Here is a 21,635-nt window from a genome sequence, read left to right as displayed (position 1 = left end):
CTCGCGATGTCCGCGTCTGGTGGCCGATACTAGAAGACTAGCTCCAGGGGGGTGTGTGGGAGGGTGCTGGTTTTGGTTCTGGTCCTGGTTCTGGGAGGGGGTGGCCCGTCCCTCCTTTACAATCAATTCTCGGGATGTCAATGGGTTTCGCGTATGGTGGTGTCAGATCGCCGCGGGGATGGGCTTATCCGGAGGGCCAAAGACGCCAATTGACTTTTCTCTGCTGTCGCGGACGAGTCCCCGCGCGCGCATGAACGAGGTCCCTGGGTGATTGAAGCAAGGCCGTACCCTCTAAATTTATGCCGGGATATCCTAACCCAGTCTGTGCGAGCCTTGGGAGAAGAAGGACAGTGGCAGCGGTCACGAGGCAGAGTGGAAGAAAAGAAATCAGCGGCAGCAATGGCGATGGGTGCAGTCGGTCATTTACGGGAAATCCAACAACAGTATGCTGCTGTTATGAGCGTGGCGCGTGGCGTGTAAGTGGTCCTGTTCTGTCGAGCGTATTTGATTTGATGCCAGCACAGCCAAGTGACGAACCAGCCCACTAATCTTGGCTCGCGGTATATCGGCCGATAGCCTGGGATGACTTGACAGCGAATCAACCGCTTCAATGAATGCGCTTATTGGTTGGGGCCGGGCTGTCGCGGGTGTTGTCTTGTGTTGGCTGCGTTTCGTATGGTCGTCGTCCGCTATGAGGTCGCTCCCCAGGCACCAGGAAAGGAAGGTCGCGTTACTGGGCCGCCGCTGTCGTCAAAGAGTGGATGTGCGTATTTCCCAGGCTCTGCCAATGGGCGGGACGTGAGAGCAAGACGATGAAGAAGGAGAAGAAGGACAAGCAGGACAAGCAGGACGTGTATAGGCAGACAAGGCAAGGCAGCGGAAGGAAGAAAAGGAAAGAAATCGCCGGCGGGCAAAACGGTTTTGTTTTGCTCGTTTCTTTTTCTTGTCCAAACGGCTTTCTGATCGTATAGTAGCATCGTTAAGACGAGCCTAGCACGATGATCTGCATCTACGACTCTCGAGTTCCTGCAATTTCAGTATGTGTCCCTCACAACCGTTGCATCCCGCCCTGCTCCACCATTCCCATTCCCTTTGGCGCGTGCAATTTCTCTAGATAGATTAACAGTTGCCGGCAAACACCACCTGCGAGTGATTAATGCCAGACCCTAACGGCCAAAGCTGTCAGTCCATCTGGCCGACAACCAAAGCAGATTATGGGATCACGCTGGTCGTTTCAAGTTGGGGCTTGACGATTAATGAACGATGCAACAGGCGTCGAGGCGTCCAAGCGTTGACGCAGGGGGGCCTGGAGGCTAATTACTATTCTACTATTACAATGTACATGCTCTCCCCCCTCCCCACCTGCCACCCTGCCGACAGCCCTGAAGATGGAGTGTGTCTGGTGTGTGCTCACATGTATGTATCGGGCTTCTTACTGCAATGGCGATGCAGAGTCCATATCAGCGGCGGCACGGCGATCCGGCAGGTGTCTGCCGACACGGGCTCCGACCCCGCCCTCCGAGTAGCAAGGGTTATCATCTACCTTCCTCATGAAGCAAGGTCAGTCAACCATACTGAGCTCGCCTCTCAGCTGCTTCCGTGGTCGATGTATCTAGCATGAGGAATCACGGCCAGTGCTGTACCCGCCAACTCAACAGAGAGATTGCCCACTCCAGAAAACGAACCTGACAATGAGACCTTTTGCGCCATTGCTTGCACTGGGCGTCGTGGCACTGCAGCCACTACCGCCGCCGCCAACACCAGCTTACGGCGGCCCCGACGCCGGTCTTGTACTCGACGAAAATTTTCCGAGGATCATCTATGTTCAGCGTGACCTCGCTTCACGCCGGGATACGGGCGGCCTGTCTTTGATCCCACCATCAGGTCAAGAGTTTGCCGAGACATTCCGAGACGACCTCGCCCGTCTCACGAAGAGCGAGTGGTCATTGGAGGTAGTGGATAGTTTCGGGAGGAGCAACAGCACTGGGCTCTATCTTGACCTGTCCCGGAATACATCAGCCACATTCCAGCATGCAAGCGGCCAGGACACCGAAGAGGGCTACGTCCTTCGAGTCCTGCCCGGCCGGGCCTGCATCACGGGCTCCGGCGCTCGCGGCATGTGGTGGGGCACTCGGACACTCCTGCAGTACCTCATGATATCGAACTGGACCTCGCTGCCCGCCATGGAGCTTGCAGACGCTCCTGCGTATGCGACTCGGGGTTACATGCTCGATGCCGGGAGGAAATGGTACTCCCCGTCTTTCCTCGAGGACTTGTGCACCTACGCCTCTTTCTTCAAGATGTCCGAGTTCCACTACCACGTCAGTGACAACTACCCCCTAAACCGTGGCCACAACGAGACGTGGAACAAGGTCTACAGCCAGTTCTCGCTGCGTCCCGAGAGCGACGAGCTGGCGGGCATCGTCCACCGCCCCAATGAGACGCTCAGTCGTGCCGATTTCGAGCATCTCCAGCAGCATTGCGCAAGCAGAGGCATCACGGTGATCCCGGAGATCGAGGCCCCGGGCCATTGTCTCGCCATCACGAAATGGAAGCCTGAATTGGCTCTGAAGAAGAAGGACCTCTTGAACCTGACTCACCCGGAGAGTATCCCCACGGTCAAGAAGATCTGGGCCGAGTTTCTGCCATGGTTCCAGACTAAAGAGGTTCACGTGGGCGCTGACGAGTACGATGCAACGCTGGCAGATGACTACATTACCTTTGTCAACGAGATGGCATCATTTGTGAATGAGACCTCTGGCAAGAGGATTCGAATCTGGGGCACGAACGAGCCATCCGAGAACCTCACCATCTCCAAGGACATCACCATTCAGCACTGGCAATACGGCGAGTCGGACCCTGTCCAGCTGCAAAAAGCCGGCTACAACATCATCAACTCGGAAGACTGGTGGGCGTACATGTCTCTCAAGAACGACCACGCCCCTATCCTGCCCGCTCCGTACCCCCCAGTTCTTTAATGAAAGCAGGATCGTGAACTTTGCCAACCAAGCCGGGTGGCAGTGGCAGCCCGCTCTCTATAACCCGTCAAACACCACGAAGCAGCTAACGGACGACGCGCGCGAGAACAAGGGCGCTATCTTGGCAGCCTGGAACGACAACGGACCAGATGCCACGACACAGCTCGAGGCCTTTTACGCCATGCGGCGCGGCATCCCCCTCGTGGCGGCCAGGGCCTGGAGCGGGGCGCGAGGGCCACAGCTGGACGTGACTGTTTTGGATGCCTCGATCGATTTCCTTTCGGCTCAGGCACCGGGCCAGAACCTAGATCGGCGGGGCGACTTCAAGTCATGGACTAGGGGCGATAAGGAAAACGCAGATGCTTCAGATTCCGCTGCCACGCTGGGCCACGGAAGTAAAGGCATGAACTACACTCTCACCCTCTCCGCCACGGGGCCCTTCGTGCTCTCATCGACCGACGTAGCCCTAGAACTGTCCGGAAGCGGCGGCTTGAGCTTCGTCTCGGACGGCTGGGTGTATCCGCTTCGGTCGGTCCACGAACAGGACGGATTCGATGCAGGACACCCCGGACGCATCTGGGCCAACTCGACGCGCTCCACGCACGAGCCAGTCACGATCTCGACGCCAACAGAGATCACCATCACGGGCGATGTCATCGGAGGCAGCAGAGTTTGGGTCAACGGCAGTTTTGCAGGGAGGTTTGAGGTCTACGTGTTCGGTGGGAAGAATACGCTGTTCAGTTGGAGCCAGATGGCGTTTGTGGCCCCCTAGAGACAGTGTCGGGCGGTGGTTTGCAGAGCATCAAGCTTGACGATTCGGTGATAATACCATCTCCTGGCGGCACCGGCGGTCCAGATACCACAAAGCCACCCGCTCAAAGTCGAGGCGGCTGGAGCAGTTATGGACAGGTGACATTGCAGCGCCTGCTACTGATCATCGCTGGTGTTATGGCATGCGTGATACTGGTCGCATAGGATGAAAGGAATGGCCAGCAACCGAATATAGCCATTGATCGGATGAATATTTCAAACATACCACGGGTTAGGAGGTTGATTTCCCGAGACCTGGGTGCGGTAAACCTCAAAAATGGACTCCAGCGCCGACGAGTTCTTGCTTAGGTGAACGAACTCATACTCCCCTAAAATGCAATACCAACTAGCTAGTAGAGAGGTGATAGAGAAGTAAACAACTTGATGAAATTCAAAACTATATGTATCCACATACTCTATACTACTTCGAATGTATCCAGAAAGACGCAGCACCTTATATGGGGGACATCTCATCATTCATTCGTCGTCGTTATAACACATCACAACGACTTGTTCGCAGCCGGCCCAAACTCCACAACCTGGCCACCGTCCAACCTGATAAAGTAATCCACATCCTTGACGGCCTCGAGCCGGTGCGCAATGGTAATCACCGTGCTCTGCCTCAGCTCGTCGCGCAGTACCTCCTGGATGGCCATGGCCGTCTTGCTGTCGATGGAGGCCGTCGCCTCGTCGAGCACGACCACGGGGCTGCGCCGCAGCACGGCGCGGCCGATGCCCACGAGCTGCCGCTGGCCCTGGCTGAGGTTCCGGCCGCCGGCCTCGACGTGGGAGCCCAGGGCCCAGTCGGGCCCTAGGACGCGGCGCAGCACGGCGACGCACTCGTCGTCGCCGTGCTCGTGCAGGGGGTCGAGGTTCTGCCGCAGCGTGCCCGGGAACAGCACCGGGTCCTGCGCCACGAACGAGATGCGCTGGCGCCACGTGTGCACGTCGACATCGGCGAGGTCGAGTCCGCCGACGCGGATGCGGCCCGCGGCGGGCTTGAGCGTCGCCAGCAGCGCCAGCGCCAGCGTCGACTTGCCTGACCCCGTGCGGCCGAGGACGGCGCACGTGGCGCCGCCGGGGATGGTGAAGGAGACGTCCGAGATGGACGGGGCCAGGTGCGGTGCGTACCTCATGGTGACGTCCTCGAACTCGATGGCGTCGCCGTAGGCGGGCCACTGGGCGGGGGGGTACGAGGTCACCGCTCGACTCCTCCTCGAGGTCGAGGAGCTCGACCACGCGCTCGACGGAGACGAAGTCCATCTGCAGCTGGCCGTACTGTTTGCAAAGGGCGTGGGTGGCCTCGACGAAGCGAGCTGCGGTGAGGAGGACGAAGGCCGTGAGGCCGGGGCTGAGCCCGCGGTACAGGGCGATGAGGGTCAGGGCGAAGGTGGCGAGGGCCGACAGTGTGTCGAAACGGTACTGGAGCCAGGCTTGCAGACTCCAGTAGAAGTGGTCCATCTTTTGGAAGGCGTCCACAATGACGATGTTGCGGTTTTGGAAATGCGTTTGGGAGCGGAAGGCGCGAATGGTGGCGAGCCCCTCGAGCAGGATGCCGAAGTTGGACATGAGCGGGCTGAGCGAGACCATCTCCAGCCGGCGCAGGCTCTGCGAGGTCGGCAGGAACTCGAGGAAGAAGTAGATGAAGCCGGCCGTCATGAGCAGCGCGAAGAAGAAGAAGAGCGGCGTGGCAAAGGCGATGACTGCCAGACAGCTGGCCCATGTCAGGATGTTGAAGGCAAAGTTCTGTAGGGGGCCAATGACGCCACCGTCCAGCATTCCGATATCCGATGTCAGGCGGTTCATCAGGCGGCCTACCGGTGTAACATCGTAGAACCTAAAAGTAGCGTTGCTGACCTTGTTGAGAACCCTGATAAATAAGTTCTTGGCGGCGATGTACAAAATCAGAAGCAAAGTGCACGAGGCAAGGGAAGATACCAACGTGGTTGCAAGACCAATCGTCAGGTACCCGATCAGCCAGGGGTTCACGTTATCGCGGGGACTCGGCAAGCTCTTGAACAGGCCAGAGCCAAAGCTGTCATCCAGCTGTGCTGCGTTCTGCATCCAACCATTGTGAGGAGCTTGCTTGTTCTTGTAGGCCTCGGTCCAGGCCTTGAGGAACCAATCACTGAACAGCCGACTGAAACGAAGAAGGGAGAAGAGGAGTATCAAAACAGCCCACCAGTACAGCTTTCCGGCTTTGATGTACGTCCAGTATACGGATAAGACCACGCCGCCGTCCTTTCGATGTTCCTCTTCGATGAACTTGTCGGGGATGGCAGCATCGACCTCGGCAACTGCATCGGCTGAGTGCTTGTCCTCGCCACTTTCGGCCAGGTTGTGCTCATACTCAATGTCCTTTTGTGGTACCTCGTCCGGATGTAACACACGAGCTTGCCCGTCCTGGATCTCGACGGCCTGATTCGCTAAATGTATACAGAGGTCGATCCGGTGCGTGACTAGGATGATGGTCCTGTTCTCAAACAAAGGTCCGCGGAAAAGCTTCTGGACGATGGATTCGGCCGTATTATGATCCAAGGGCGCCAGGGGGTCGTCAAGAAGGAGAATCCGGGACTGGCTGTACACAGCCCGGGCCAATGCGACACGAGCCTTCTGGCCTCCGGAGAGACCTACACCTCCCTCGCCGATATCCGTCAAGTCTCCATGCTTGAAACCGGCAAGATCCTGGGTCAAGGCGCAAGCCTCCAGGACCTTTCGGTATCGCTCCGGCTCGTAGGGGGCGCAGAACAGAATGTTCTCGCGGATGCTCATGTTCTGCAGCCAGGGCGCTTGGGCGCAATAGCCAATCATCTCAGTTGGCAGGACGGCACCTCCGCTCTTTTTATCCAGCTCTCCAAGGATTCCTTGGAGAAGAGCCGTCTTGCCGGCGCCAACCTGCCCGTATACCACCGTGAGTCCTGTCGAGAACCGCAAATTGAGCTTAGATAAGACGAAATCGTGCATGCCGGGCCAAGACAGAGATGCATCGTTAAACTCGATGTCTTCTAGGACCATTGATTCTTCCCCTTCGTCTTTGTCTGGTTCGTGCATGAACGTCTCCAGTCGCTCGATGGCAATCGACGCATTCAGGAGAACAGTGATCAGATCGGGCAACTCCCTCAGACTGGTCTCCAGCATGGCGAACAGCTGAAGTGCCGGGAAAGCAATATCAACAGACAATGACTTCTTGGCGATATAGGTGTAAGCGAAGAAGCTAGCAACGGGGAATAGCAGGCCTGCTGAAATGTTGATGGTGGAGATGCCAACAGTCCAAAGCCCGGTGATTATTTTTAAGAATAGTTCGTTGTCGCGTTGCTCCATGATGCGTTTGAGCCACTCGGATTGCCAATCGTACCATCGTAGATGGCGAATCGCCTCTACAAATTGCGAGGTCGCCTGTAGTCGTTTGTCTGTCGCAGCCCGTCTGAGCCGCTCGTTGAAAACCAGCCGCTGGACAAACATCGCGTTGATGATCTGGACGAGGACAACCCAGGCAATGCCCACCAAGCACGACCATCCCAGAAGAAGCCACAGGAGACACAGCGAGACGAGGAACTGCAGCGGTTTGGTGAAGAGACTTCCAAACTCCCAGAATCTTTGAGAGATTTCGTAACAGTCGTTCCTCATCAGATTGAGAATTTTGCCCATGGTAGCCGGGGGCTGTTTCGGCTTGATAAGAGTATATTTGGAGGACTTCTTGCGCCACGGGAGCCGGGCGAGTAGGCGGGCGAACCACCCCTGTTCCGGCTCTTGCCCGTTCAGGTCGTTCCCGTTGACATGAGCTGGGTCCTTGTCGTCGGGTGTGAATCCCTGGGATTTCCTGGTCAGGGTTTTGGCGTAGATGCTGGTGATCATCTCTCCACGAGACCTCTCGTACGCGCGCCGACAGTACCACAGGGAAAAGACACCAGTCTGGCTTGCCGCCAACCGCACTGCCAAGATGGCACCGGCGAAGGCAATGCTCTCTTCTCGTGGCGATGTGGCGCTCTGTATGGATGCCAACAGACGCTGGAGCAGCATCGGGGTCCCCAAATTAGCGGCAGACTCGACGAGAGCAAGAAAGGTGATGATGACCAAATCGAGGCCGTTGGCTTGCATGAGTCGTCTCATCAATGAACCCTTGAGACTTCCGAACAGCGTGTGTAGTCGGTCATGCTGGAACTCATAAGGGAGCAGCCATACATCGCGGTCGTCTAGTTGCTTCTTGTAGCCCTTCCTCAGGAGGGGCTTCAGCCAAGAAACCGTCATCCACTGCCACAAAGATACGTCGTCTTCGGGGCTGCGAAGCTCGACAGTGGCATCGTCATGTTTGCCGGCGATGCCCCGGTTGCCCATAAGAGGGTCTCTCATGGGCATGGAGAGGATAATGGCAATGCCACCCAGTGCGGTACAGAGCCCGCCGAGATGCAGGATGCTCGTTCGGTGGCTTTGAACCTGCGTCGAGGTCGAGGCCACGGCCGTGCCGACAAGGCTGATGAAGAACAAGGCAAGAAGCGTCTTTGGCGTTTTCCGCGGCCGCCGGACGAAAGCAAGGATTGTCGACACAACCCAGGGTGTGGTTTCCAAACATCTCCACGCATTGGGGGAGGAGCTATGGCCGAAGCTATAGTTAGGCCCAGGCCTGCAATCGAAACAAGTATAAGAGCGACGGCATTGAACGTCCACGGGCGTTTTCCAGCGGCTTCCTCCCCAATGCATTCTTTGGCGAATATCGTGAGCCAAAACGGTCTGGCGCGAAGCACCCTGGACACCAAGTAGGTCATGACTAAACATGCAGCAACAGCGGCTTGGGCTGTGGCACTCCGGGTGACGTCCACGCTCTGCGAGGTTTCAAAGAAAGAAGAGGAAGACTGCAGGACACGCTGGCCGTTCTTGTCCACGTTCAGATATTTAGAATCCATGGTGGATGGATATCACATCTGTAGTGCCCCAAAATTTAACATAGACAGTCACACCATATCGGAGATAAAGTCCAGCCAGCGTCCACGGCGTGGAGGACCATGGGATGTAGAAACTCTATCTATGGCAAAAGAGCCGTCCAGAGTGGCAGAGACGAGAGACGAGAGACGAGAGACGAGAGACTCGACAAGCAAGTATATATATATATTGTGGGAATGGAGAGGAAACGTGAATTGGACAGGCCAAGCCAGGTGCCAGGCCGGTTAGTTGTAGCTGCAGCGGTAGCAGTAGTGCTGCTTTACTTTTGCCTAGGCTTGCCTTACATGCCAGCAACCCATGCAGCCCACACCTCGTGCGAGTAAGTGGAGACGAAGCGGTGATCAACCTCGCCTCCATGGACACCACGCATACACACAATACACCGCACTGTACCGGGGCCTTCTGGTCTTTTCATGACTATCCACCCGCCAGTGCACACAGCATTCGATGGCCATGTGTTGTAGCCTAAAACCCGACCAGTCGACCGACCACCTGCGGGAATTGCGGGGTGGAGTGCGCTCGAGGGAGCCGCCGGCACACTTGGTCCCGAAACCCGGTATCGGAAACCCGACTACTTTTTAAGCATGTGCTCAATATACGTAGATGCAAAGCAGAGGCCATGGCCGTGATGGAATCGTTTAATCATAAAAACCAGACTAATCTGCCTCCAAGAGGCTTCCCATTTGCACCATATATTGTATCCCCGGGGGTATCACGATTACGCAAGAAGAACCTCCCCTCCTCATTCGCCGACACAAGCGAGCATCAGCCTTCGGTAGTCCCCGCTGGTCTCTCCCTTGATGCGCTTGTAGAGGCTTTCCTTGTACCTCTGCTTGTAGGCGCCCTTCACGTTCGCCATCATCTCGCGGTCCCAGTGGTACCGTATCACCCTGCTCACGAGAAGGTGGTCTTTCGTCCCCAGACCAGCCATCGAGTCTTCCAGAAGCGCCGCCGCGTGCATGTACTTGTCCGAGGCGTGACGGAGCTGGTACAGAAGCGCATCTTCCATGTGGCCACTGAACTCCTAAAGTAGGCGTGTTAGCACGTCGATGTGCATGCAAGACGTAGAAGTAAGAGATACCAACCCCGCCTACCTTTCGAATCACATCCTCCAGTCTCCTCTTGTACTTGCGCTCGTAGGTATGCGCGATGGCGCGGATCTGGTTGTCGTTGCGCGTGCTCAGGATCGAGCACACCTTCATCTCGTCGGTGCCGACCATGCCCTCGGTCGCGTCGTAGATGGCGTCCACGTCGCGGTCGATCTCCTGGGGGATCAGGGGGCGCTGTCCTCGGCGCGCGTGGCGCCCAGCACGATGAGGAAGTGGCGCTCCGTCTTCATGGACAGGTCGTCCTTGACCATGCTCTCGAGGGACACGCTGAAGACCTGCTGGAACTTGCCCTTGATGGCCTGCATGTCGGCGTTGGACCGGCTGAGCAGCACGTCGTTGAGGACCTTCTCGTTGGTGCCCAAGCCCTTCATGGCGTCGTACAGGAGGTGGCAGTCGTGCAGCAGAGGGCCCTGGACGATGGCAACGAGGCCCTTTTGGAACCAGCTGCCCGTCTCGTCACGGATGGCGCCCTCCAGCGTCTTCCGGCCGTCGAGGCGGAAGAACGCCGGCTTGAGCGCCTCGACTTGCAGCGGGTCCTTCATGTGCAGCACATCGATGAGCAGCTGCTCGTTGGTGCCGAAGCCTTTCATGGCCCGCTGCAAGGCCTGTGCATCTATGTCGGCGTTCCAGTTAATGATTTGCGGTGGACCGTAGCCCAACGTGGGCGGCGTTGGGGGGCCATAGTGCTGCGGAGGAGGCGGCTGCGGGGGTGGCGCGCCGTACTGCCCTGGCGGGGAGCGCCGTAGGGAGACCCCGGCGGAGGAGCGCCATATGGCGGCTGGCCAGCAGGAGGCGGGTAGTAGCCTCCTTGTTGCTGCTGCTGCGGAGGAGGATAACCTTGGGGCGGGTACTGCTGAGGGGCGGGGCGCCGTATTGGCCATGGGCGGGAGGAGGCGCGCCGTATGGCGACTGTGGTGGCGGAGGACCTCCGTAGAGCTCGGCCGGAGGCTGGCCACCGGGGGGCGGGTAGTAGCCGCCCTGCTGTCGAGGGGGATAACCTTGAGGGGGGTAGTGCTGAGGAGGCGGGGGTGCGCCGTAGCCCTGTTGGCCGTAGCCAGGATACTGATTGTAGGACATGAAGAGGTCAAGATAGACGGTAGGTGTATACTTATACTGTCTGACTACTATTGGAAAGCGAAAGCGAAAGTAAAAGGTCCAAGTAGGATTGCGGGTGCAGTCACTGTCACTTGGCACGGAATTTGTATAGGTGGGGGGAACAAAGGAAAACGGTGATGTGTGAGGCGTGAAGGGGTCATTATATCTTACGGATGGATGCACACTTGGGCAGTTCAGCGCCCGCCCGCCACAGAGAGGCTATGCCACAGAACCCAGGCTGTGGACTGATCCTTTGCGTAGGTCTCGGCCACAGAGTTTGCGTTTTACGATGATTTTAGGCTACGTAAGGTATGATGGTCTACATACACAACCTCGTTCAAAGTTAGGCAGAGAGCGCTGAGTAGTGGCGGAGTATCTGAGCAACGTCATTTGCCTCACCCCACAATCGCTAGGATGCTAGAGGATACACGGGGGGGGCACAGCCTGTGGCTGATGTGGACTTTACTCATCTTCAGAACGAAAGTCGAAGTCGGACAAATCTGGTTTCTAATTAACCCTCCACAACCCCCTCGCGCTTCTGCTCAGGGGCGTCAAGCGGTAAGGGACAAGCCTATCCTCCTCTCCATCATCTCATCCTTCAAGCCTATCATGGGAGATGAAGAGGGCGGGACCCCTGCAGCAGCGCTGTAATAAACAAGTTCGTCCGATCTGGCGCTAAAACCAAAAACAAAAACACCGCCACGGGCCAGCTCGCAATCCAGTGCGCAATCTTCGGAACATTCTATGGCGACAGACGACAGGGAGATGCTGGCTCGGCACTCGGCTTGATGATAGTCGGTCGTAGACTGGTTGTTCTTCGATGATTAGTAAGGCTGCACGCCCTGAAAATGGGTGGTTGGCTGGCGACACACTCCGGCGAAGGTAACCACGTCGCCTGCCAATCAGGAGTGCCCCTGGCATTTGAGACGTGACGCCCAACCTCCTCCGGATATTCAAGATTCAACCAACCAACACCTTGCCGATTGCCAAGTTGGTCGGCTCCAGCCTTCTGAATAGTTTCAGGAAATGTCGTGTCTCCTCATATAGTCCCACTCATCCAGTAAGAACGGTAGGTCTTTTCCTCTTCTTCTCCTTGCTCCATCCATCCTGCAGTCTGCCTTCCGCCAAGTCCACAAGCTGCAAGGTGCAAGATCCCGCCTCTTTTTCTCTACTACCGACCTATCAATATCATTCTTTGGCTGTGCAGAAGAAGTGCTTGCTATTATCATTGTTATACTATTTTATTTAAGTCCATCTCGTGAGGCTATCCTAATTTCAACACTTCAAGATGAAGTCGAACCTGCCCGTGTCTCTCCTCTTCGCCATCTCTTCTTCGATTCATACTTCTTCTGCTTTGCCTTTTTTCCAATGGCCTCGGGGGTTGAAGCCCCATCATTGCCGCAACTAGCGGCTCGGGCAACTTACTCGGTGGTGCCTATTGACGGAGGGGATGGCGACGGGAATGGCGATAACCAGCCACCGCCCGCAACCACTGTGGTGGAGACTAAGACGGTCGTCCACTCGGAGCCGCCTGTCACCAACACTGTCGTGGTGACCACGGCGACACCATCCATCACAACAAAGGTCGTCTCCGTAGTCGACCCCAGGCCAACGACCACGGCAGTGGAACCTAAGATCACAACAAAGACTGTAATGCCGCCTCCGCCACCGCCAAAAACAACCACGGCTGTGATCACAACAACGCAAGAGGCGACGGCATCTCTTCCGCCCAGCCCTACTAGCACAGATAGCCCGGCTACAACAGAGGAGACCACTACATCTCTACCACTCAGCACTACCAGCACAGGCAGCACAGACAGCCCAAGTATAACACAAGAGACGACCACATCTCTCCCACCTAGCCCTACCACCAGCAGCAGCAGCAGTGCTACTAGCAAAAGCAGTCCAGGCACAACAGTAGTTGCGCCTGTTCCCACCACAGAACTTCCCACCACCCCCTCAGTGACCATGTCAACGATAACATCCACGAGCTTGGTCACTCCGTCACCAGTAGTATCGATATCAACTCTCATCACCGCCACTCCTGGCACCAGCTTCTTATCGACCAAGACGTACGACGACGGCCAATGGCATACAAGCTATCCCTGGAACAGCACAGGTGTTTACCATCGTCGCCATGCCGCTCTATGAAGAGGCTGCAGCCAACTTCAGATGCCAGGCTGAAGACGTGTTTTATGATGCAAAAGCTTGTATGATTACGATCAATGCCCCTGTAAATAGGGCCTAATTTAATTGTGTATATGCCAGGAATTGGAAAAGTCTAGGCGGAAAGTTCGCGATAATCGGTAGTTACTAATAGTAGACGCAAGTCACTTAATAATACTATTAACACTTCGCACTCTCAAATGAAGATAGATATGAAAAGATGGAGTACCCCAGATCTTGCTGTATAAGCCGATCTCAAAGCCTGAAGTAGTTGATGCACTGGCCGGTCAGAATAGTGGGGCACCGCGAAAGGCCCGTAAGTAGCTGCCTTCTATCTACCTTTGTATTTGGAAACCTACCAACTTCCCATCACCTCTTGCGAAGATGGCTACCAACAACGCCAACGGAACCAGCAGTAAGAAGCGAGTCCCCATCGACGTCGAACAGCTGCTAGCCCAGAAAAAGGCCGCTGACGAGGCTGCCAAAAAGCCACGCTTCCTTTCCAAGGCCGAACGCGAACGCCTGGCTGCCGAGAAAGCCAAGAAAGAAGAGGAGGAGCTGGAGCAAAAGCGGAAGGCCACTCTCGAGAAAAATCGAGACTGGGAAACACAAGGTCGCAACCAAGGTTATGGCCATGGCAACAATCCAGGTCATCGAGATAGCCGACGCGAAGCTGTTCCCACCGGTCCGCGCGCGATGCGCCACGACCATCCCAACGAATATTCCAATGGCGGCCGATCAGACCAACGTGGAGACCAGCGCGGAAACAACAAAGGAAAGGGGAGCAACAACGGTGTGAAACGACCGGCTCCCGAAGATGTTGACGCCGATATGATTCGAGCCCGCTACATGGGCCCAGAGCTGAACCAGTCGACCTTTTCCGCCCAGAAGAAGCGCAAACGCACCGGCGGCCAGAAGTTCAACTTTGGCTGGAACGATGAAGAGGATACCAGCCAAGACTGGAACCCCGTGTATTCCAAGCGATCAGACGCCGTGTACACCGGCCCCATGGTCTTTGACGGCCTGAATGACGCAGAGATCGAAAAGGAATACCGGAGGCGGGCGCGTATGATTGAGGAGCGCGATCCTGAGCATGGCAAACAGCGGGCTCGACAAATGTTGGACCAGATGGAACGCGAAAAGGAGAAATCCAAAAAGCAAGCGGACTAAGAACAACTGGGAGTTCAAGGAACTGGCCGACATGAGGGAGCGAGACTGGCGCATCTTCAAGGAAGAATTCGGCATCGCCTCGAAGGGTGGACATATCCCCGATCCGATGCGAAATTGGGGAGAATCGGGATTGCCTTCGCACCTGCTGCAGATCATCGACCAAGTTGGCTATACCGAACCGACACCTATTCAGCGCGCAGCCATACCGATCGCCTTGCAGGCTCGCGATCTCATCGGTGTTGCTGCTACCGGTTCCGGAAAAACAGCAGCCTTCCTGCTTCCAATGTTGGAGTATATCTCTCAGCTTCCTGCTCTGACGGAATTCACCAAAGATGATGGCCCCTATGCACTCATTATGGCGCCCACTCGAGAGCTTGTCCAGCAAATCGAGACGGAGGCCAGGAAATTTGCGACCCCCTTGGGTCTCACTGTCGTGAGCATCGTCGGTGGCCACGCGCTTGAAGAACAGGCGTTCGCCCTGCGAAATGGCGCGGAGATTATCGTGGCTACACCGGGTCGTTTGCTCGACTGTATCGAGCGCCGCTTACTGGTGTTCTCGCAATGCTGCTACGTTGTCATGGATGAAGCCGATCGTATGATCGATATGGGTTTCGAAGAGCCCGTCAACAGAATTCTCTCGGCGTTGCCTGCCACCAACGAAAAGCCCGACACAGAAGATGCCGAAGATGCTAGCGTCATGCGACGTCTCCTGAGCGCAAAGGATCGTTACCGCCAGACTATGATGTACACAGCCACGATGCCTCCAGCGGTCGAGAAGATCGCGAAACAGTACCTGCGCAGGCCAGCAACCGTGACCATCGGTAATATCGGTGAAGCTGTGGAGACGGTCGAGCAGCGCGTTGAGTTCATTAGCGGCGAGGATGCCCGCAAGAAGCGTCTTCGGGAGATCCTGCTCAGGGAGGGCTACACGCCCCCTATGATTGTGTTTGTCAACGTTAAGCGTAACTGTGACTCGGTGGCCCGCGAGGTCCAGAACATGGGCCTCAGCGCCGCCTCTCTCCACGGATCCAAAACGCAGCAGCAGCGTGAGGAGGCTCTGGCCCAGATCCGATCCGGGGCCAAGCAGGTGTTGGTGGCCACGGACCTGGCGGGCCGTGGTCTCGACGTGCCCGACGTGAGTCTTGTCGTCAACTTCAACATGCCGTCGTCGATCGAGGCCTATACCCATCGTATCGGTCGTACCGGTCGTGCGGGCAAGAGCGGTGTGGCCATCACGTTCCTGGCCAGCGAGGACAACGATGTTCTGTACGATCTCAAGCAGATGCTTAGCAAGAGCAGTATTAGTCGCGTGCCTGAGGAGCTGCGCCGCCACGAGGCCGCCCAGCAGAAGCCGACCAAGGGCCGGTGAGGCGGTTGGTTAGATTGCATTATACCCAGGCGTAGACTGAACAAATATAACATGACCACAACTCTTCCCAGTTCTTTGGATAATTAGAGAGCCATGCACCAAGTAAGACTGGCCCAAGTACATGAGTACATACATATCCGTCCACACCCAACACCCCTGCACCTGCAGGGTGCTGCTAAGTGGGGCACAAAAGACCTCCGATTTCCAATTCTTTGCGCATCGAATTATCGAAGTCTAGAGAGCCTAGTAGTTGTCGACTTTCAATTCAGCAGCAGCAGCAACAGCAGCAGCTGCAGCACCCACCCACACGCACAAGCACCATGGCCGCCGCAACGAGTCGTTACGTCGAGCTGGCTAAGCAGCTGCACCCGCGGCTGCAGCGCTTCTTCGCCAAGTACCCGCCGACGCAGATCCTGCCCAAGACGACGGCCGAGAACACGATCAAGGACGGCGCCACGGCGAACCCCTTCCTGCCGCACAAGCACCCGGTCACGGGCCGTTGGCAGGACCCCGAGTTCTCCCTGCGCCGCCAGGCCGAGCTGGTCAAGCTGGCCCGCTCTGCCGGCGTCGAGGAGCTCATGCCCTTCACCCACAAGGGCACCGAGGAGCGGATACGGAAGCGCGTCGAGGAGGGCCTGCAGGTCAAGGGAACCGGTGTCGGCCAGAAGGTCAAGGGTCACTTGCACGAGCGTATGCTGGCTACCAAGTACGTCGCCACCGCCCTCTCTCCGTATCTGCTAGCAGCAGCAGCAGCAGCAGCAGCGCAGAAGAGCATCACCATTGGCCTCCTGGGACATACCACCAAGGCGTTTTTGGACCGGACGGTACTAACAATTCGTGCAGGATGGAGAAGAGGAGAACAGCTATGCTGGGCATGCCCAGATTGGTCAGGGAATGGCGAAAAGTAAGCACCCTCCCATGTCTTCGAACCTCTAAACCATACAGCACACATGCTAACCGGAACACCAGACTGGTACACGTGGATGGAAGAAGTTCCCCCGATAAGGAAACGAATCTGGAATATGGCGAACTATATCGCCAGCATCTTACGACTGTACAAAAAACAATGTATCAACATGTATCAATCCACGAGCCAATTGACCCCATTACGACTCTCGCCAAAGTGTATATATGTCTGTCCTGCTTATTGAAGCCCTCCAGGGTGCAAGAAACCAGCACGCCTATCGCCGGGCAGAACAAGGTTCGTTCGAGCAACAAGCCAGTTTATCTGGCAGAAGAAACTGAGGCGTGCGGCCAGGCCAAGTATGGTATCTCACAACTCTACTCTGTTTTTCTTTCTCTCTCTTTTCTCCATCAGACGAACCCCATGCCTGCTGGCTTGTTGTTGGCCTAGTCAGCCTTATTAACAACCTTCTCGTCGGGTTTCAACTACCACAACCCGATCACGTGACCCGCAAGAACTTTCCGGTTGTCCAAGATTTCCAACTTTCTCCCACCCACTTACTCGAGCCTTCAACGTCACAGCTGCCTGATCCCCCCTCACCTGATACCACGCCGTTTCCTGCCGTTTCCTGCTTTTCTTATTCGCCCATGACTCTCTATAAATCGGTTCGCGTAGCTACTGACTCGATTGGAACGAAATAATATCCCACCCACCCATGTGAACAAAATTGATGGGAAACCCCCGTCTTTTGTTTTAAAGTCAGTAAGAAGGGAGACTGGGAGACGGATCTACCCCAAATATTCATATCAATAAAAGGGAAAGATTAACGAGGGCGGGCAAAACACATAAAAGCCATGGCTCCACCCAATCCGCGTCAGCCCAAGAAGGAGCCGACCCTCTTCGAGATCCTCGCTCTCAGCCCGCAGTCTCTCCAGGGCCAAGACCCACCCACGGCCACCAAGTCCGTCAAGCAGGCCTATCGCCGCGCTCTGCTCAAGTACCACCCGGACAAGAACCCGCAGGCCGCCGGCGCTGCCAGTGACAGCACCGCCGGCACCGGCAAGTCTGCCCTGTATACCGTAGACCAGATCACGCACGCCTACACCGTCCTCAGCGACACCAAGCAGCGCCGGGAATACGCCCGGAACCTGCAGACGCGGACCGCCACTTCCTCGTCCACTACTACCCGCACGTCAACAAAGACAACCTCGCCTTCGTCGACGTCGCGGAACAACACCCGTAGCCAGAGCCAGGAGCAGCACCATGAGTTCAAAACGGGCGTCGAGACCGTCGACCTCGACGACCTGTCGTGGGACGGCAAGCGCGGCATGTACTACCGGTCCTGCCGATGCGGACAGAAGCGCGGCTTCCGCTTCAAGGAGGACGACCTGGAGGAGTCGGGCGAGGACGGTGAGCTCCTGGTCGAGTGCTCGGGGTGTAGCCTGTCCCTCAAGGTGCTATTCGAGGAGGTGACGGACGACGAGGAGGAAGACGAGGAGGAAGAAGTTCGGCGCCCGCCGCCGCCACAGCAGCGCCAGAGCAAAGGCTCCCGGGATATCAACAGGGCAAACTCGACGACGAGCAACATGCAAAGGACCGTTAGTCAAGGCAGTGGGGAAGGCCAGTCGGGTCGATGGAACTGGAAGTTCAGTTTCGGCATCTCCATCGGAGGCGGGCTTGGATTGAGTGCTGGCGCAAGAACCGGAAGTTCCTAAGTTTCCTGCATAGCACTTGGAAATCGGCGTTTTAGAGGGGAAGGAACTGGACTTGGAGTTTGCGTGTTTCTGGATGTGCTAGTATTAAGCCGACGTCTGCACGAGATATGAGCATTTCACGAGTCTTTAACGAGTATATGGTCACTTGCTCCAACATAGATTGATCTGCAGCGAATTACTTGCATTGATGTTGTCCAGACGGGTTGCATTAGAGTCTAAAGGCAAGCATACGGTGATCAACCTCCAAAAACTATTCTTTAGCCCTTCTGCCCTTAGGAAGAGAGAAATATCCCCATTCCCCAAAAGTCATGGTCTTGTTTGTATTTGCAGTCGCGAAAAAAGCATGCAGAATCTCAGATAACGAGGTTTCAAGCAGCACTCCTAAGACACCAGTATCCACCGTACCTCTAAATATCACAAGGTCAAGCGAAGGACAGCTTTTACTCGGCAGCCTTGGGCTCCTCTGCAGGCGCAGCTGCAGCCGCTGCTGCAGGCTCAGCCTTATCGGTCTCCGTAGTGGCGGCAGATTGCTCGGTTGACGGCTCGGCCTCCGACGAGGTCCAGAGAGTCTACGTGTGAAGAGATTAGCAAGGCACATCCAGACCATCGTTAGGCGAGAACTTACCAGGTTGTCTCGGAGCAACTGCATGATGAGGGTCGAATCCTTGTAGCTCTCCTCACTCAACGTGTCGAGCTCTGCAGTGGCCATCGTCAGTATATGTCATCTCATACGTTTGTGTATTGTAACGCACCAGCAATGGCATCATCGAAAGCCTGTTTAGCCAGATGGCAAGCCTGGTCGGGGGCGTTGAGGATCTCGTAGTAGAAAACGGAGAAGTTAAGGGCGAGACCCAGGCGGATGGGGTGAGTGGGGGGGAAGCTCGGTTTGAGCGACCTCGGTGGCAGCCTTGTAGGCCTCCAGCGACTTGTCGGCCGACTCCTTACGGCGGTCACCGATGGCGAACTCGGCAAGATAACGGTGGTAGTCACCCTTCATCTTGTGGTAAAACACCTTGGACTCGCCGGACTTGGCGGACGGGATCAGGTGCTCGTCAAGAACCTCGAGGATGTCATCGCAGATCTTGGCGAGCTCGGCCTCGATCTTCTGTCGGTACTCCTTGATAAGACCGACTTGAGACGAGTTGCCCTTGGACTCCTCCTTCTGCTCGATAGAGGTGACGATTCTCCACGAAGCGCGGCGGGCGCCGATAACGTTCTTGTAGGCGACCGAGAGAAGGTTGCGCTCCTCAACCGTCAGATCACGGTCCTCGGAGGCGACAACCTTCATGTTCTCGACCATCTCTATTGACCGCGGTCAGCATACCGGCCGGTCGACTCCTTGGAATATACTGGGGACTGATCGGCGAGAAACATACCCTCGTAGCGCTCGGCCTGCTCAGCGAGCTTGGCGAGGTAGACTGCATCTTCGTGACCCATCTTGTCGGATCTTCTTCTGTCGATACTAAGTCAGGAATGAGAACTATAAGCGGGAGCAGCGCAGTCAGCAGCGTATCTCTGAATAAAGCGACTATTGGCAATAGCAAGGGTGACGTGGTTTGACAATGTTGGGGAAGTGCGCGAAGCCTTGATGAAGTCGGAAAAGGGATGAAGGGCTAATGTGGAAACCGTCAATCTAGACGCGGATTAGGCAGTGGCGGGCGGGCTTTCGGTCTTAGCAGCAACAGCAAGCAGCACGAGAAGTGGAATCCCGGGGATGGGAGGAGGCGATCGCAGACGGCCGCACTTGACACGCTGGTAAGATGCGCCTGAGGAAGTAACGGGTTGATTGGGAAGCACGAAGCACGTCACAAAGGGAGGTGAAGGCCAATCCCCCCCGCAATGGTGGGGTTTGCGCCTACCGCCTATAGTGTTCTGGACGCGTGAAAGGGGACGGATGCCGTCGCCGATCCGAAAAGAAAGCGGCGGTTTGGATAGGTACCTTTTTGAGTGGCAGGGGATTGTCGAAATTGGTTGTTGAGATTTGTGGTTGACGCAGGAAAAGAGTGTTGCCAAATGAGGCGATTGTTGTGGTGGTTGATGGACGATGACGAAAGAGGGAAAGAGTTCAGGGTTGGGATCAGATCGGATGTGCAAGCCCAGCAGCAAAGGTTGATTGTGCCAAAAATGCCAAGGAGTTCAGCCAGGAAGATGGGTAGCGGAAGGGATGGAGAATCGATTGATTGAATCAATGGGAGAAGGAGGGGGCTTTTAGGCAGGTCTCAGGCAGGATGGCACTGGTTACTGGGTGCTGGCTTGATTGGCCTAGGCTCTCGGGCTCGGGCTTGGGGCGGGGTGGTAGGGGGGAACGCATGGAAGAAGCGAGACTGACTGGCAACTGGGCAGCTAGACAAATCTGCAAAAAGGAACCGGCACTGGCTGGCTGGCTGGCTGGCTGGCTGGCTTTGGGCTTGACGCCCAGCGAACGGGGAACGGGGGAAACGGGGGGAACCAGATCAACAGGAGGGCGATTCGCCGTCTGCTTTCTGTCTTCAAGGTTATGGTGGCGACTGCACCAGTGCCAAGCAAGCAAGTCTTGTAATGTTGGAATTCCTATTTACTTACATTTTTCACGTGTCTTGTCTTGTCTGGTCAAGTAAGTGTTGATACAGATACTCGAAGGGGGGAGGGGGTGGTTGCAGCAGGCTCGGGAGGTAAGTAAGTACTGCGAGAGTAGAAAGAAACGAACACAATTGGGAGCGTGGGAAGGGAGGATGGGACCTCAAAAAGCGGTTGTTTTGGTCTTATCTGGTCCAGTTCTGGAGGCTCGGAGGGGAGGGTTTGCGCCTGGAAATTGAGATGGGTTTGGGCTTGATTTTGTTGGCCAAGAGAAGAGGAGATACAGCATGTACATCAGATACAAAACCACAGGAGGCGACCCCCAGATGGCATGACGGACACCTAATAATACAAGAGCATCAACCCCCGGGGAGTAACAGAGAGAGGGGCAGCAGACGTGTCCCAAAACCAGGTGACGCTTCAATTGATTGCCTGGCTTGCTGGGTCAGCCTTTCCCAGAGCCTCTTTAGGCAGGCTAGTGTGAATGGGATCATCGCAGGGGGCCGACATCCAATACAACCTCTTGGATACGAAGCCTTATAATGAGACTTAATTATCTGCCATCTGCCCTGCTCTATCGACTACTATTACCTCATAAATGCATAGGGGTATCTGACCGCTGATGCACCAATGCTTCCTATCAACGCCGGGCACTTTCGTCTTGGCAGGAGGCAAACGAGCGATGGATCAGAATTCGTCGCCGGCTTATTCAAGAGCTGGAGCCTGTTGAATCCACGGACAGAGCCTCTCAAGGCTTGCTGATGACTTCAAGAAGAACTGTACCATTCCCTCTTCTTCTGCACTGTAGGCGGTGAAAGAGCTTCA

The 21,635-nt window shown here is 56.0% G+C and overlaps 9 protein-coding genes across 9 annotated transcripts; 6 read left to right on the top strand and 3 right to left on the bottom strand.

The window, feature by feature from the left end:
* Positions 1-1,691: 1,691 nt before the first annotated feature.
* Positions 1,692-3,750, top strand: PG998_000744 (beta-N-acetylhexosaminidase; the record flags this gene model as incomplete). The annotated part of the gene is made up of 2 exons (XM_066867562.1): positions 1,692-2,959; positions 2,988-3,750. The coding sequence occupies 2 exons, from the start codon at positions 1,692-1,694 to the stop codon at positions 3,748-3,750; spliced, it is 2,031 nt and encodes a 676-aa protein (XP_066735977.1).
* Positions 3,751-4,288: 538 nt separating this feature from the next.
* PG998_000743 (ABC transporter) lies at positions 4,289-8,689 on the bottom strand (the record flags this gene model as incomplete). The annotated part of the gene is made up of 3 exons (XM_066867561.1): positions 4,289-4,966; positions 5,025-8,379; positions 8,514-8,689. The coding sequence occupies 3 exons, from the start codon at positions 8,687-8,689 to the stop codon at positions 4,289-4,291; spliced, it is 4,209 nt and encodes a 1,402-aa protein (XP_066735976.1).
* Positions 8,690-9,468: 779 nt separating this feature from the next.
* On the bottom strand, positions 9,469-10,912 carry PG998_000742 (uncharacterized protein; the record flags this gene model as incomplete). Its single annotated transcript, XM_066867560.1, has 4 exons — positions 9,469-9,750; positions 9,821-9,991; positions 10,039-10,440; positions 10,496-10,912. The coding sequence occupies 4 exons, from the start codon at positions 10,910-10,912 to the stop codon at positions 9,469-9,471; spliced, it is 1,272 nt and encodes a 423-aa protein (XP_066735975.1).
* A 1,386-nt stretch (positions 10,913-12,298) lies between these two features.
* PG998_000741 (uncharacterized protein) lies at positions 12,299-13,081 on the top strand (the record flags this gene model as incomplete). Its single annotated transcript, XM_066867559.1, has 1 exon — positions 12,299-13,081. One exon carries the CDS (start codon positions 12,299-12,301, stop codon positions 13,079-13,081), a length of 783 nt encoding a protein of 260 aa, XP_066735974.1.
* A 399-nt stretch (positions 13,082-13,480) lies between these two features.
* On the top strand, positions 13,481-14,266 carry PG998_000740 (uncharacterized protein; the record flags this gene model as incomplete). Its single annotated transcript, XM_066867558.1, has 1 exon — positions 13,481-14,266. One exon carries the CDS (start codon positions 13,481-13,483, stop codon positions 14,264-14,266), a length of 786 nt encoding a protein of 261 aa, XP_066735973.1.
* A 31-nt stretch (positions 14,267-14,297) lies between these two features.
* PG998_000739 (pre-mRNA-splicing ATP-dependent RNA helicase PRP28) lies at positions 14,298-15,635 on the top strand (the record flags this gene model as incomplete). The annotated part of the gene is made up of 1 exon (XM_066867557.1): positions 14,298-15,635. One exon carries the CDS (start codon positions 14,298-14,300, stop codon positions 15,633-15,635), a length of 1,338 nt encoding a protein of 445 aa, XP_066735972.1.
* A 320-nt stretch (positions 15,636-15,955) lies between these two features.
* PG998_000738 (mitochondrial 54S ribosomal protein mL59) lies at positions 15,956-16,640 on the top strand (the record flags this gene model as incomplete). The annotated part of the gene is made up of 3 exons (XM_066867556.1): positions 15,956-16,341; positions 16,479-16,539; positions 16,605-16,640. 3 exons carry the CDS (start codon positions 15,956-15,958, stop codon positions 16,638-16,640), a joined length of 483 nt encoding a protein of 160 aa, XP_066735971.1.
* Positions 16,641-17,393: 753 nt separating this feature from the next.
* Positions 17,394-18,254, top strand: PG998_000737 (diphthamide biosynthesis protein 4; the record flags this gene model as incomplete). The annotated part of the gene is made up of 1 exon (XM_066867555.1): positions 17,394-18,254. The coding sequence occupies one exon, from the start codon at positions 17,394-17,396 to the stop codon at positions 18,252-18,254; it is 861 nt and encodes a 286-aa protein (XP_066735970.1).
* Positions 18,255-18,694: 440 nt separating this feature from the next.
* Positions 18,695-19,734, bottom strand: PG998_000736 (14-3-3 protein; the record flags this gene model as incomplete). Its single annotated transcript, XM_066867554.1, is given in 5 exon segments — positions 18,695-18,823; positions 18,880-18,950; positions 19,007-19,179; positions 19,193-19,556; positions 19,631-19,734. 5 exon segments carry the CDS (start codon positions 19,689-19,691, stop codon positions 18,695-18,697), a joined length of 798 nt encoding a protein of 265 aa, XP_066735969.1. The 5' UTR covers positions 19,692-19,734.
* Positions 19,735-21,635: the final 1,901 nt, after the last annotated feature.

This window comes from Apiospora kogelbergensis, assembly GCF_038363985.1.
Source record: "Apiospora kogelbergensis strain CBS 113332 chromosome Unknown utg000001l_segment0_segment0, whole genome shotgun sequence".
Taxonomy (NCBI): Eukaryota; Fungi; Ascomycota; class Sordariomycetes; order Amphisphaeriales; family Apiosporaceae; genus Apiospora; species Apiospora kogelbergensis.
This window is presented reverse-complemented; position numbering and strand designations above follow the sequence as displayed.